General features: G+C 44.4%; 1 protein-coding gene across 12 annotated transcripts in view; it reads right to left on the reverse strand.

The window, feature by feature from the left end:
* Fryl (FRY like transcription coactivator) overlaps positions 1–16143 on the reverse strand; it is a 233378-nt gene that overhangs the window by 26753 nt on the left and 190482 nt on the right. For all 12 annotated transcript variants that reach the window (XM_029477617.2, XM_029477615.2, XM_085836757.1 and 9 more), the window contains 9 exons: positions 15927–16021; positions 13564–14171; positions 13122–13219; positions 8192–8362; positions 6739–6879; positions 4532–4729; positions 3726–3887; positions 3539–3613; positions 3072–3248 (listed from right to left, as the gene is read on the reverse strand). In XM_029477617.2, coding sequence (XP_029333477.1) covers positions 3072–3248; positions 3539–3613; positions 3726–3887; positions 4532–4729; positions 6739–6879; positions 8192–8362; positions 13122–13219; positions 13564–14171; positions 15927–16021 — 1725 coding nt within the window. The remainder of the gene's footprint in view (positions 1–3071; positions 3249–3538; positions 3614–3725; positions 3888–4531; positions 4730–6738; positions 6880–8191; positions 8363–13121; positions 13220–13563; positions 14172–15926; positions 16022–16143) is intronic.

Below are 16143 nucleotides of genomic sequence, written 5' to 3' on the forward strand. Positions count from 1 at the left end.
GAGAAGAACTCTGTGATTTCTCAAACCCAGAGACGGATGCGAGCTCCGGATTTAGCTTTTTTTGCGGGAAGCCAACATGTGATTCGAACCAGGGAAGAGCTGGAGACAGACACGTAGAACAACGCTTCCGTAGTACACTTCGGCAACACGGAATTCACATAAATCTTCAACCTTTACACGGCCAATACTCGGTACAATGCAATAACTGACTCAATAACCCACATTCAACTGACGACGATATGGGGTTACGGTTACTTTGTCTGCAGGACAGCTGCAGTGAAAAGCAGTGGTCGTTTGTCAATAGGATTTAAAACCAAGATCACAGCTGTCAAAACACCACTGCTGCCAACTTCAAAAGAGGCCACAAGAGAGATGAAACGTTCAGCTCCACCCTGGACAGGATTTATGCTACGTTTGTGCTGAGCCATAATTCTGAAGAACCTAAGTCTTAACTGTCTGAAGCCCTGGGGTGACAAATTATACTAAGTTGGTTAAAAAAAAAAATGATTAATTTATATCCTTTACATGGAAGGGATTATCGGAAATAACGGTTTCAAAAACTAGATCTTTTTCTTTCCCCTAAACAGAGGAATTAATTCTTTTTCAAATGGAATTTTAGATGGAAAACAGTTGTGCAATTCTGACGGGTGAAACCCGGACGGTTTAGGCTGGGGGCACTTTGGCTCTGTCCCTTGTCCCCTTGGATTCAGCCTGGCTGTTTCTCACGGTGTTCTAGATGCTCTAGGGTTCTGCAAGGTTAAGGCTTGAAAAGTGTCTTTCTTCAATTTACATTGTAAATATGACCATGTTGCATTGCACATTAATGGCACTTGGCCTTATGGTGTGTTTGGTGAATGAGCGAATGAATGAGTGAATGAGTGAATGAATGAATACTGCAGGCTTTCAAAGCCAGGGAATCTTTTAGGAATTTCATTTGTTTGGTTTAGCCATCCAATCCAAGTACTTCCTACTGTTGTTGTTGTTACTATTATTAACCATGACTGTATGTAGAAAGTCTGTATCCTTGGCTTAATTCTGGGGTTCAGGTCAGTCCTTCCCCGCACCCCCGAGATCACTGTAACGTGAGGTAAAGGCAGGACTGCAGATACGTCAGTGTTCTAAGGAGCTACTGAAAGCTGGGAGTCTTTCCTGCTGACATTTCAGAGGGCTAGGCGAATCCAAACACAATCCACAGAGCTCTTTACAGGAAAAAGGCAAACAAACAAAAAATAATAACCTTAACCGTTAGAAAAATGTCAAGAGCCTTTAGAAATCTGAATTCTGAACAAGAAAAAAATAAGTCACTGCGGACGGATTTAGAAGTGGCTCACAGATGTAGGTTGGGGCACCAGGTCTCAAGCTATCCCATCTCCCTCCTGGATGCAACAGCTGGGCCCTACACTTCCTTCAATATGTTTTTCCAAAGGGCAGATGTGAACACACTTTTAAAAGGCTTTTACAATGTGCCCTTTTAGAAGATAAAACTGTAAGAAAACATAGGCTTTAAAACTTTCCTTTTAAAGGTGGCTTAAGTCTACTGGCACGTGTGAGGTTCCCAGGTTCCGGGTTCCTGGCTCTGAAGCTGCAGGGCGGGCCTCCCTAGGCTGTCTCCTGTTAACAGCTGACTGTGACACAGTGGCCCAAGAGAACAGGCAGCCCCCCATGAGGGCTGAGGGGCGCATAGGAGCTACCTGAGCTGGTGCTTCAGAAAAAGAAACATCCAGTCATGGCCCAGAATATGTGATGTGAAGTATTTTTCTTACTATTTATGAATATATGTTTGTAACAATTTTAGGACATCCATATGTTAGTTCTGTTATCGTCTAATCAGGTCTAAGGGACTGTTATTTGGGGGAACTGACCTGAGCTACAGGATTGGGAGCCCAACAGTTACCATGGTGATTGCTTCTAAAACCAATGGGTGCTTCACCTGGGTCAGCGGATGAACTCTGATGGGCTAAGAGCATCAGGAGAAGCAACTTCACCCCTCTGCGGAGAGCACCCCTGGAACTAATCTACACTTGCCCAAAAACATTGCTATGGGGGCGCATGAGATCAGAGAATAGTGACGGTCACTGGGTTGCTGCTTGAGACCAGGTTGGCCTGGAATGAAGGGGCTGGGGCTGGGGCTGGGACAGCAGAAGGAGATGGCCTCCCAAAGTCACACTGAATACAAAGCTCTGCCTCAGGATTAGCTGAGCTGCGTGGGCTGACAAACCTGCTCTCTGCACTTGGATTTCTACTAAGAAAACCATGAGTCAGGTGGTAGATCTGCGGTTCTCGACCATCCTAACGCTGCTATCCTTTAATACAGTTCCCTCATGTTGCGGTGACCCCCAACCATAAGATTATTTTTGTTGCTACTTCATAATTGTAATTTTGCTACTGTTATATAGACTGTTAGTGTAAATATTTTGGAGATAGAGGTTTGCCAAAGGGGTCGTGAATCACTGGCCTAGATGGAGACAGAATCAGTTTATAAAGAGGAAGCCCTTTGGGTGTCAGAAGAAACCTGTTTCGGGGGGAAGTTGAAGAATATGTGGTTGGGCCTGCCAGTGAGAGGCCCTCAGGCGCCTGCCAGAGACCGAGATCTAGAAAGGTGAATCTGTCATACTCATACGGTCACTTTAGTGACAAATACAGCTATGCTAAGCTGGGCATGGTGGCTTACAGCCGCCATCCACACTTGGGAGGTTGAGGTAGAAGTGGCGTGAGGTTCAGGCCAGGGGTGAGGAGACTATCTCAAAACAAAATCAAGAAAATGATGTGTGATCATTTTATATATATATATATATTTACCATTAATTTGTTTAGCTCATGCTAAATAAACATTTAATTAAATCTATGAATATACTAAAATGACTGTAATGAATTTGGTTGGTTGTTTTTTGGTTTTTTGGGTTTTTTTACTTTGTAAGGAGAGAACGGACTCCTCTTGTATTTAAGTTCCTTCTGCTGCTGACTTCTTGTGGCAATCATATTTCGTGAACCTTTCTTGATTTTATACTAATCTCTACAGTGGAAGATGGCACGGCTCACCCGTGACACACTGAGGAAGCCCACATTCTTACCTCTGCATCCTCCAATTCAACATCCAAGAAGTCAAAGTCCTTGAAGACGCCAAACTGCTGCTCACTGCTGTTGTCTTCGACGGCAACTTCTTCTTCTTGAATTATGTCCTCGGTGGTGGAGATCAAGCTGGTCTGTGGGTCCCCGACTTCCAAATCCTCATTTGAAGAAAACACAACCTGGTGCCCCCCCAAAGAAAAACAAAACAAAACAAAACAGTTTGCCCACCATCTTTGTCAGCCTGCATCCAAGGCACCAGTCCCTCCAGAACCCTGTCGGCCTCACCCTTCAACCCGTTTGGGATTTCCATTTAGTCTTTGTGCCTCGTTAGTTCACCACCTGATCAGCATCGCTGCCAACTTTGGCAACAGGCAAGACCCCTGGTTAATGCCAGGACTCACTTAGAAAAGGCAAGCACCGAGACACAAGGGCGCTGGCGCCCTTCACCTGCACGTCCCTCAGTACTCACAGAGGGATTCTTGGGGAGGCCAGATTCGGGGCCACAGAGGGAAAGCACGCTCATCAGCTTCTCTCTCGTTCTCCGCTGACAGAAAGGAAATTCCAGGGTTAGTACTGCGTAAAGTAAGACGGTTCTAGGGTACTTGCATGATCACAAAACTCGATCCTTCTGCCCCACGGCGATGCTTGCTGCCTACCTGAGATAACTGTGGCCTTTTCCAGCTGACAGGAACTAGGGCATTGGATGTGGAGCCAGAGGAGGTGGAGGACGTGCTCCTGGTGACTGCGATCACCTTTGCCTTCCCATTCCTTCCCGCGGCACTGTGTTGGCCTCCATACTTGTTCCCAATGATAGGTGTCTGTACAGAAACAAATGCCAGCCCTGATTCAAGCCTCCACACCAGAGGAACTTTCAGACGTTAAATGTTAACATGATCTTTCATGCTGTTTTTCTACAAATAACCAGGAGAGCCGGTTGAGCAAGCCATGAGGGGGGCAAGTCAGTAACTGTCCCTCCATGGCCTCTGCATCAGCTCCTGCCTCCGGGTTCTGGTGCTGCTTTCCCTGGGTGATGGACTACAAACTGTAAGATGAAATCAACCCTCTCTTCCCCAAGTTGATGTTGGTCATCATATTTTATGACAGCAACAGAGACCCTAACCAAGACACCCCAGACTGGAATATCTGCTTCCCTCGGGATACTTATTTTGTAACACTCAGCTAGGTGGTACCTCCTTTCTGAAACACATCTCTAGGAGTGCACAGTTTATTCCCAGAACATTTCTATCTTATTCCCATGCCAGTCAGGCCTCACCTGCCTGCTTCCTCAGGACAATGTAAGTGTCCTCCTCAGAGCCAGCTTTCACCTCCCTTTTCTAACCAGTTTCACAGCACCCATCGCGGTACCTAGTGCCAAGTACAAGTTCCACTAACTTCAGCCTGAGAGAAGAATCGAGGTGACGAGAGCTCCTAACAGAACTGTCTCGACGGTGGGGCGTCTTACCTCGGAGATGTCAAAGTGAAAATCTAAGGTCTTGCCGGGCAGCTCCTTCGAGACGTTATTGAAAATTTTAGCAAAGGAGATTTCGGGAGAGCCTACGTCCACTCCGTAGGCCTTGGGGATGTCATTGGGGACGACAAGACTTGCAGAGCGGGACACCACCAGCTTCAAGATGTTGAGGGCTTCCTTCCAGTACGGGCTCTGGATTCAGAAAGAACCAACTCAAGGTTACAAGTGTCCATGAAGAGGAATAAAAACCCCAGCGTACACCACCGACTGTGAGGACGGCGTTGCTGTGAGATGGCTATAAAACTATTCATTTTTCCTGCCAGATCTTTTAACAGAAGGTCTTCTGAGTTATAAAACACAGGAAAATCTCAGTTATTACCAGTAGGGTTAGATTATCACACACGATAGACCCAATGATGCCCCCATTGGAGGACCTTGTTTTCCTCTCAGGGAGTACTTTATAAATCATTAATTGAGAAAGTCTAGTGCAGAGACCTGGTTGTTAAAGACAAGGAATAACATACATTTGAACTTTTGAGGTGACGTTTTCGCTTCAAGGTTGAATATTAAATATATAAAAGGTTTTTAAATATACTTGATTTAGATGTATTATTAAATACTAAAATACATTCTGACTTTAAAAAAAGTTTTTATTATTTTTATCTCATGTGTATGGAGGCTTTGCCTGCACATGTCTCTACATCACATTGGTGGAGCATCCACAGAAACCAAAAGAGGGTGTTAGGTCCTCCGGAACTGGAGTTATAGACAGAAGTGAGCTGCCATGTAGGTGCTGGGAATCAAACTGGGGTCCTAAGAACAAGCAAATGTGCTCTTAACTGGTGAGCCATCTCTTAGTCCCTGGACTTTCTTAATTCCCTGGGCCCCAACATGGGATGACCACTCTCAGGCACTGCTGACCCTCAGAGGAAGCTTTTCTTAGTTTTATATATTCCTCCAACATAATTTACGAGTAACAGACACGACAGAAGTGTCTGTGCCGAAGAATCATTATCTAGCAAAGAATTCATAATGATTTTTCTCTTTTTATTTTAACGTATATGGGTAATTTTTGACCACATGTATGTATGGCTCTGCAACTCATGCGTGCGCTGCCTGAGGAGGCCAGAAGAGGGCAGCAGATCCCCTAGAACTGGAGCCACAGATGGTCCTGAGCTACTACGTGGATGCTGAGACTCCAACCTGGGTCTTTGGGAAGAGCAGCCAGGGCTTGTAAACACTGAGCTATTTTTCCAGCCCCTCATATTCATTAAACTATATATATTAAAAAGATTATATAGGAAAAGCTTTTTAAAAACACCTCTGCCATGGAGCCTAAGGATTCAGAAACATTTTCATACAATTTGATTAATACAAAACGGTTGAGCTCAGTATTTCCCTTTTAAAATTCTACTGCAGTGACTGCATATGTTGGTGGGGTGAAATGCAAAACAGTCATCCGTGAAGGTTCTCAGAGAATCTGTTCTTTGGATACTTAATTACTAATATATTTTAGTTATGTGGGGTGTGTGCATGTGTGCATGCGTGAATGTGCACATGCTTGCAAATGCTCAGAGTCCAGGCCGAGGAACTGGATTCTCTGGCTCTGGACAGACAGCAGTTGTAAGCTGCCTGGGGTCGGGGCTTGGGTCTGCTGCCAGAGCAGGACACACTCTTAATAGCTGAGCCATCTATCTCTTTAGTCCCTCTCTTGGTATTTATACTAGAGTGCCTTTCTTCATCACCATTCACATTTAAACAAAGTTTGGTTTTCTGCTTTCTAAATATCTGGCACTTCCTGACATATAAGCGCCAACTTTAAAGTACAGACTTTCAAAGCACCCTTCTGTTTCCAAAAGTTTATTTTTATCTAATATATAGTTATCTCACCAACACCGAGAGTCATACAAAGAACGATGTAAGTCCCAGCCTTAATTTTCAGAGAAGGCCACTGCTGCTCTCTGCATATGTACACCCTCTATAGCTGTTGCAGAAATGTGACTTAAATCTAACCAGAGTCCCGCACCACCGCGCTCACCCAGATGGTGCCTCCGTGCCACTTGCATAGCGCCTGTGTAGAAACAATTCCGGAAACATCACTGGTGTTCCCCACCCTTGTGTACCTAAGATGCTTCAGAGTTCTGAGGCTCAGAGAGTATTCGAGTTAAGCGATGCTGCACGTGAACCCCGAGGTCACTCACCTGCACGTATTTGCCAATGATCTTTATGATCTCCAGATTGAACTGCTTGACCGGGGCCGCAGACAAGTCGATGTGACTCAGCAGACTATAGATGATCTGTAGCAACGACTGCTGCATGCTGGACAGTCCCTTTTCTAACAGCTGAGGACGACATTGAAATGCACACTTTCATCGGGTTGAACAAAAACTTGGCAGCAGACTTACAGCGCTGAGAAACGTAGTAGGTTTAACCTGTCAGTTTGCTCAAATGATCAGAGACCAGGGAACACGACCAGGTGTCTACATTACTTTTCCTTCTGTCAGAAGGGGTAACTGGTTCTCATGCCAGTCACAGGCTTCAGCTACGCGGCTGTCACCAAAGAACGATAAGCTACCATCCACAAAGCCATGTAGCAGCTAAATGATCTTGCACAAGATTTAATCCTGTAAAACTGAATGAGTAACTGCCTCCTGGACTCTTGATGGCTACTTCACATATTTCTGACCATTAGAAAGAAACATACCTTTCAGTTACATACAAACAAACAAACCAACCAAACAAAAAACCTCCAAAAAGATTTGATTCTCTCTTGAGTCTTCCTTCCTTCCTTCCTTCCTTCCTTCCTTCCTTCCCTCCTCCCTCCCTCCCTCCCTCCCTGGAACCCACTGTGTAGCCCAGGCTACCCTCCCAAACCTCCAGCCCCAGTTCCTTGACGGTTATGAATGCAGGTCTCAGGCCAGGTTCCAAGTATTTATGAATTTTAAAGAAATAAAAATTGTGCCTATTCTCCAGGAAAAACACCACCCAGAACATTCCCATAATTCCCATAATAAAGGTTGCCATTAATTACTGTGCTGGCTAGTTTGTAATATCGATTTGACACAGGCTAAAGTAATTTGGGAAGAGAGGACCGCAGTAGAGAAACTGCCTCCATCAGATTGGTCTGTAGGAAAGCCTGTGGGACATTTTTTTTTAAATTAGAGATTGATGTGGGCCATCCCATTGTGTGTGCGTGTGTGTGGGAATGAGACAACAGCCTTAGGTAGATGGTCCTGGGGTCTATAAGAAGGCAGGCTGAGCAAGAGCACACAGCACCCCTCTGTGGCCTCTATAGTAGCTCCTGCTCCAGGTCCCCACCCTGTTTGAGCTCCTACCCTGATGTCCTCAGTTATGGACTGTGATGTGGAATTGTAACCTACAATAAACCCTCCCTAAGTTGCTTCTGGCCAAGGTGTTTTATTACAGCAGTAAATCCTAACAAAGACATTACTTCCATGTCTACTAAGGCTTCCAATTAAAAAAAAAAAACCTCTTTTGCACTTGAAAAGAAGCATTTGTATCTCCCTGCGCTGTCCTCTCTGATGCGCTCTCTAATTGCGTGCAACTCAAGACAAGTTAGTACCACAGTGCTGCCCCTCTCAACAGCCACTTGACAATGTCACCACCGAGAGGTCCAAAACCACCTAAATTCACCTCTGCCAGGTAAGTCACAAGACTGAAGGTCGCCTCTGAGAAAGAGTCGTGCAGGTACCGGCACACCACGTTGATCCAGTTGGAACAGTCTCTGGAGTAGGTATGTGTGCTGTACAAACTCATCATGTGAGCCAGGTTCACCAGCGTTGGGCACTTCTCTTCCACACAGACCTGGAGAACACATGCATTTATTCCAGTTGTCTACAACTTAAACCTGCTTTAGGCTAAAAGCATTCATTTAAAGACATCATTTGAGATGCACATTAAAATTCCAGGGACTTTCAGTTTTTTTTTTTTTAAAGCCAGAAAAGTTAAAATGGGAAAGGGAAAGACCAAGGCACTGCTAAGAGAATGCCAACAGAACAGTGGTTCTCAACCCTTATCTCCAGAAATATGTACATTATGATTTACAAGAGTAACAAAACTGCAGTTGTGGAGTAGTGAAGAAAATAATTTCACGGTTTGGGGGGGGGGGGTGGCGGTCACCACAATGTGAGGAACAGTACTAAAGGGATGCAGCATTAGGAAGGGTGAGAGCCACCACAATGGAAGACCAGAAAGAGGACTAATGTGCTGGCACTTGTCTGGGTTTTACACTGGACGGTGTTTACAGTCTATAACACGGTCTCTGGTGAATGGCCATCTATGGGTACATAAGCCCTACTCTTAACTTTCTGTCTGTCTTGTCGAATCCCAAAGCGCTCTGGTGCCCAAGAGCCTAAAAGCAGGCAGGCTCTACCTGAGATTCTCAGGCTGCTTCAGGGCTGCTGTGTCAGGGCATCTCATGGACTAGTTACTGCTGACAGCCCCAACCTGTGTGACAGTCACAGGACCACACTGGAGCTGTGGTATGTCCACTGGTAGCAACCTGCACACCGGCCATCTGACTGCTCGTCGGGAAATTATCTAAGTGCCAAGTTTCTTGGCCAGTCCTCATGGAAGCCAGCCTTTCCAGGAGCAGCTTGACACAGAGCTATGGAATGGGGATTAGCCTTTGCAAGGGGGGTGGGGTGGTTACAGATTAAATTCATATTCTTAGTTCCTTTATTCCCTGGGTGACTAGTGAAGATGTCTTTTAGCCTCTTCTGGAGATGCTAAAACAAACTAGACCTGGAAAAGGGCCTTGGCTTATATATATATGTGTGTGTGTGTGTGTGTGTGTGTGTATGAATGTATGTATGTGCTACATCATATATGCATGCATGTACATGTGTATGTATCATGAAGACCAGCCTTGTCATACTGTCTATTTCAGTTTTCTTTTTATTTTTCAAGCGTGTTCTTCCATTTACTCCTAATGTGTTATATCTGTTTCCACAACTGCCTACAGCATTTAGTAAAGAGAAATGTTGCCTCTGAAATATACATATATTTAACTATTTATTTAAATAATCTAATAGTTCAGAGGATAACTGATAGACTTGAAGGGCTTTAAGTCCATCTCTCTGCCATTATCCATGCATGGGCTGGAGATATAAAGGCATGCATATATGACTGCAGAAAATACCAATGCAGTACCCTGAAAATCATTTTATAAATTCACTGAAAGCAACTATCTAATCCATTATCCATAAAGCCAACCATGAGAAGATGGGGGGGGGGGAACCTTGGTTTCTCATTTCTATTTCAACCGAGACTAACCTAATGAACTATTTAAAAGTCATATAATCTTATAATTTCACAATGACTGTTTATATCCTTGCTAGAAAACTTTCTTGAATGATAAAAAAGTCTTTGGAGATTTTTGTTTGCTTTTGAGCACTGTTATGTAGCTCAGGCCAGCCTTGAACTCACTGGGATTACAGGTGTATGCCATCACCTCTGGCTGTACAAACTAAGTTCTTACAAAAGGGCACCTTTTTCCTCAACAATAAATTTTAAACACTTATCTTTGAAATGGGAGAGGATTCCTGTGCAATATAAAAAAGAAAATGTCTTAGGAATAAATTTTGACATTTAGAAACATCAGGTTAAAATACAATCCAGTGATTTAAAAAAAGAATAAATGTTCTGTAACAAACTTTTTGGCAAGGTTCCTGCCATAATGAAAGAGCGTTGCCTGGCCCCAGTGAGACGCTGAGCTCTCCGTGGGCACAAGCAGAGATCCAGGGATATTTGCATAATGAGGAAGCACATAATAGCAGAAAATTACTCTCAACAGTTCCAAGTGAGAGAATAAATTGAAGAAATCAATTTAACCCACAGCCCGCAGGTTTCTAAAAGCGCACACACAGAGGGAGCCATCCGGTGCTGCAGTGCAGGAGAAAGCACACTTCAAAACAATTTAGCAATCACAGAAAGCCTAATTTGGATTCTTAGAAGAAAAAAAAAAAAAAGATAAGTCACAGGGGACTTCCGGTGTCCGGATGAGGTCAGGACACCAGCAGCTCTATCCTCAGGGGCTGTGACATCCTTCAGGCCAGGCTGGGCTTCTCATTGGGTTGGCTATGGAACACACTCCGGCTGCACCTCTTAGATGCTTCTGTTTTCCTATTTGAGCTTTTTGTTCCCTTAAAAACTCCAATTAAGCCAATATATAGTTTCCCCTCATGTTTTCTTTCAAGCTCCTCAGTGGAGGATAGGGAGAGACCTTGTTTGTATTTTCCTAATGATGCATAATTGGAATATTAAAGTGAAAGCCATTGTTTAAAAATTTTATATCATCTTAAACCCTTATCAGTGAAAATGCTACATATAAAGTTGGTTTATTTTAGGCAGATATTTTCCAAAATATCATTTCATTTCAAACCATCAGTTTTCCGTCAAATTCTTAATGTTCTATTGAACTTATTAAGAGAAATCAAGAATAAGAATCCTTGTGCCATCTTTTTCTACTACCATATACACTTCTCTATTTCATTCCATTTCTTTATGTGTGTGTGGAGGTCAAAGGACACCTTGCAGGAGTTGGTTCTCTCCTTCTACCCACGTAGGGATCGAACTTGGGTTGTGCAGGTCGGAGGCAAGTGCCTTCTCCCACTGAGCCATCCTGCCAGTTCAGGATTTTGGATTTTTTTTTTTTTTCTTCTTTTTTCTCATTCTGTAGCCAAGGCTGGCTTAGAACTTACCATGTAACCCAGGCTGGCCTCAAACTCACGACAAAATTCCTTCTCAGCCTCTAGAGCACTGAGGTCACAGATGTGAGCCACCCTGCTGGTTTACCATGTTTAAGAAATTAGGATATGGTTCTGTTAACCATGACAAGCTAAGTGATCTACAATCGGCTGTTTAAGAATCTCTTCACATTTAATAAATTGTAATAAATTTAGAAATTCAAGTAGGGAGAGACTCAACGCCATACTTTAATACACCTTTTATCTTTTCTGATTTGTTTTTAAAGGCAGGATCTCACTACACCCCTTGGCTGTCCTATAACCCCCTGGGGATACCGGGGCACCCTTCACTTGAGATGATCCTTCCTCCACAGGCTCGTGCCACCCTGACCAGCTCTCCGTATTTTCTCATCCTCTGTATTATCTGGCAGGGTAACGCTAAGGCTCTCCCTTACTGCTGACATGTTTTGTTGCTGCGTAGTGCTCTCTATGGCTCTGCACTCAATGGCGTCGTACCTGACAACAGGACGTTCCCTTCACTGGGCTGTACCTGCTGCTGGCCTCTTCCCTTCCTGTGCTGCTCGTGAACTAAATCACTGATTATAAGAAAACTGTTTCTGTCAAAAAGCCCTTCAAGAAAAGGCAGTTTACTTATTCCTCTCTGTGGGAACTTTCCGGCTTTCCCTCCTGGGGTTCTAGTTTGCAGCTGTGCTGTCCTTCACTGACTCCTCCCGTCGTTCACTGTGGGCTGTGTATTATTTTTAAACGTAGCTACCTTTTATTTGTAATTGTATGTTTGAAGTTTGAAAGTTTCTCCCTCCAAGGAACAATGGCTGACGCACACAGATTCATACATGTATAAATAGGAGTCTCATCTTTAAAAAGCTATTCAGACAGGAAATTATTAAAAGTATAAAATGTCAAAATCATATTCTATGACATTAGGAAACATACATTTCCAACACCTTAACAGATGATATAAAAATAGCTATACTACTGCTTTCGGAACTGTGCGGTGGGAAGGTAAAATAAGGGGGCAGAGAGAAAAGACAAAAGAAAGTGTTAAAAAGAAAAAAGTAGAAAGGATTTTAAGGAACTCAAGATATACTGTGGCTTGTCTTTGGGGACTCTGCACAGGTAGTTTTCTCCTTTAATACTTCTATTTAATTTGTGTGCGTGTATGCATGCATGCTGTATGTGTATGGGGGCTGGGAACTGAGCTCAGGTCTGTGTGCGTGTGCACATGCTATAAGTGTGTGGGGGCTGGGAAGTGAGCTCAGGTCTTTGGCAAGAGCAGCAAGGGCTCTTAACAGATGAGCATCCCCCAGCTTTCTGCACATGCAATTTCCTCTGCCCAGCAAACTTCAGTTCCTGGTCCCCTTGTAGCTTCTCACTCAGGAATTTCACTTTGTGACATCAAAGATGTCACTTGTGGTTCCTGTTTGATCTTCAGTCCAAGCCTAGACAGGCCCTCCTCTAGAGAGACCTCTGCTGTCTGTGACCTAGAGGCTCTGTCCCCACTGCCTGGAGCCTCACCGGACTCTAGGCTGGCTTCTGCTTCCATGCCTGTGTCCCCACTCCATGGCCCATGAGGATGGCAGCCCAGGGCCTGGTCTGGCTTTGCCAGTAAATAAATGAATGAAAGACAGACAGACAGAGTCGTAGAGAAGAAAAGTAGGAAAAGGAGCAGAAAAAGACTCAAGACTCAGGAGGGTCACTGGAATTTGATATTTTTATTCACTGGCTTTGCTGTAGCTCCTTGTGATGGACAGAATAAACATTAGAGGCAAAGTTCGGGAAGTAACAGCGAGAGGACCTGCCGGGCAGGACAGCGCCCGCCGGCAGCGGCCGGGCCTTTCAACGTCGTGTTTGCTTACCTTTGCTATCCGGCTAGCTGTCTCTTTGCAAAACTGAGTTGGGCTGTCAAAATGCTGGATTAGGTGAGGCAATAAGCAGAGGATGTTAAGAGGAAAGCCTACGGTGGGGGGAAGAAAAGCAAACAAGAACCAACTTTATTGCACAATATTTAGAAAGCTAAAAGGCAGGTTTAAATGGTCTACAGAAACTATTTTCAGTTTTATGCGGTATCTGATCCTATAAATTTTTACCAGATAATTCATCTAACATGAAAAGTTGTTGTTGTTGTTCTTATTTATTATTATGATGATGATGATGTTGGTGATGCAGAAATTAGCAATTTCTAGGCCGAGGATGGAGCTCAATGGCTGTATGTCTGCTTAGCATTGGCAGGAAACTAGGTTAAATCTCCAACCCCCCACGACACACCCTTAAAAGGATATTAACAGACTCTCACATCACCTGACAACTGGGACGGATCCACCAGCGTGTGTTTAGAGACGGAAATGAGCTGACTGAGGAGGTGCACGGTCATCTCTTGGGTAGACACTGAGGTAAAGCCCTTAAGGAAGAGCTGCTGAAGGCCGGGGAAGTTACTCCATTTCAACTTGCTCTGTACGTTCTCGATCTTCTCCCGGCTCTCTGACTTATCCAGAGGCAAATGGGTGAGCAGTTTGCTCAGAAGCCTGAGTGCCAGGAGGTATTCGTATTCGTAGTCAGATTCTAACAGAGACGTTGCTATCCAAAAGATGGTGGCCATCAGGTTGCTCGGCTCCGTCGGGGGCTGCGTGTCATACACACCTTTCTCTCTCAGCGAGGAAAGGCTTCGAGTCCTCGCCAAGCTACCACCGTGGTTTATCCGTCCATCCGTTATGTCCAGTGTGTTACTCCGCCGCCGGTCACCTCTGCGGTCACCAACTAGACTTAACCTCAAAGAGTTACTTCTTGTGTCACCGTTGCATCCCAAATGGCCGCTGCTGTTAATGGGACTTGTGCTTAGATTGAGCTGGCCAGTGCTCTTCCTGTTAGCTGCATACTTGTTTCCCATTACAGGATCGTGGTATGAGGATCTAAAAAACCAAAGAAAGAAAAGAGATGGAGGGGGCTGGGGAGATGGCTCAGTGGTTACGAGCACTGACCGCTCTTTCAGAGGTCCCGAGTTCAATTCCTAACAACCACATGGTAGCTCACAACCATCTGTAATGGGACCTGATGCCCTCTTCTGGTGTGTCTGAAGACAGCTACAGTGTACTTATATAAATAAAATAAATAAATCTTAAAAAAAAATACCTGTGCTATAGGATTTTAAGGCATTCTTTGTGAATAGGGAAGTTCTTTAAAAAAAAAAGATAAGGATGGATAGATGGATAGGTAGGTAGAAAGATAGATGATAGAACAAAAGAAAGAAAGGAAGGACAGGAAAAGAAGTCCCTTTTGCTACATTAAATTTATTCTGAAAGTCTGAAAAGGTAACTGTTTTAATCTGACTTTGTTTCCTGAGATTTCAGTTTTGCCCCAACATAAAAACAAAAAGTGCAACAAGATTTCTTCTGCCAGGGCTGTGTCTTGGGAGCTCAGAAGAGGTTTTTACTACTGGAGTAGTAGCTCAGCCTCGGATAGAGATACCAAGTTACCTCTAAAGCAGACCTGTCTGTAGCATGGCTGTGGGACTAGACAATGTCTCTCCTGCTCCCAATCACACATGCTTTCCATGCGACCCAAGCATATAGATTTGTTACTTCTTCTGCATGTCCAACTGATTAAAATTAATTACTTTTATATGGGTCCCAAAAGTGTGCAAAAAGATAGGGCAGTAGATAGAACCTATGGAGGAAAGTAAGTACCCTTTTAATTGCTAGCAGTAAAATATAAAGGAAAATCAGGAATCCAAAGATAAATTAATTAGCAAGAGAAGTCGGAAATGCTTAGGAAGGAGGTGACTTTTGACACAGGACTTCAGGGACTAGCTGCTTGAGATCCACAAGGCAGAGCAAGTGAGAAGTGAGTGGCTCTGGGGAAAGTGGCATTGTGGTAAAGGCAGGTGTCCTGGGGGACCACCCGGGGAGTAACTGCACCCTGCTGTGAGTGACAGCAATGGGGCTTGCTGGTGGATCCTCCTCAGACTGTAAAAAGGTCCTCAATTAGGAACTGGAAGAGAGAGCACTGCCAAAATCAGCTCTAGAATTTTCTGCAAAGTCCTCCCCGAGGGTGGTTCTCACTTGTAAGCATTTTCCATGCTTTTAAAAAAAAATTATATATATATATATATATATATATATATATATAGAGAGAGAGAGAGAGAGAGAGAGAGAGAGAGTATGCACATGTATCTGTGGATGTCTTCGAATGGCAGAAGAGGGTGTCAGACCTTTTGGGGCTGGAGTTGTGGGGTGGCTGTGGTATGGGAGACTGAATTCAGTTCCCACCTGAGTTGATGGCGAGCCATCTCTTCAGCCCATCTGACTTCTCCCTCCCCTGTCTTTTCTTTTAGATGGGGCCTTTTGTATCCCAGGCTGGCCTTGAGCACACTATGCAGCCGAAGCTGACCTTCCATCTCTGACCCACCTCTCCCCAACTTCCAAGTGATGGGATCACAGCCAGGAGCCACTGCACCACGTTTATTCGGTGGTAGGAATCAAACCCAGGGCTTCCCGGGTCCTGCAGGCAGGCCTCCATCGGCACTATCTGAACTCTTGGGATGTTACCTGCACTACCGATGTTAGACATGCCCACTGCCACCACAGTCACTTGTTTAGATGCTGGGGCTGGGGCTGGGGCTGGGGGGTGAGCCCAGCATTCAGGGTTGCCTGGTTGTAAGTTCTTACTGAGAGAGGGCAGACAGCAGGTCATAGTGCTTCATGGTTTCAGCCAAGGTATCAATCGCAGATTCCAAGGTGAGAAGCAGTTCAATCACAAATCCCTAGGCAAAGGACAGCCTGTCATTAATTACGTTCTGGGTTTGTTGTTGTTGTTGTAGTTGTCATTTTTTTTTTAATGGCCATGGACTTCCAGGGGACATTTAAAAATAGACTCAACCTCAAG

The sequence above is a fragment of the Mus caroli genome, unplaced genomic scaffold, assembly GCF_978045245.1.
Source record: "Mus caroli unplaced genomic scaffold, Mus_caroli_1 scaffold_4, whole genome shotgun sequence".
Classification (NCBI taxonomy): domain Eukaryota; kingdom Metazoa; phylum Chordata; class Mammalia; order Rodentia; family Muridae; genus Mus; species Mus caroli.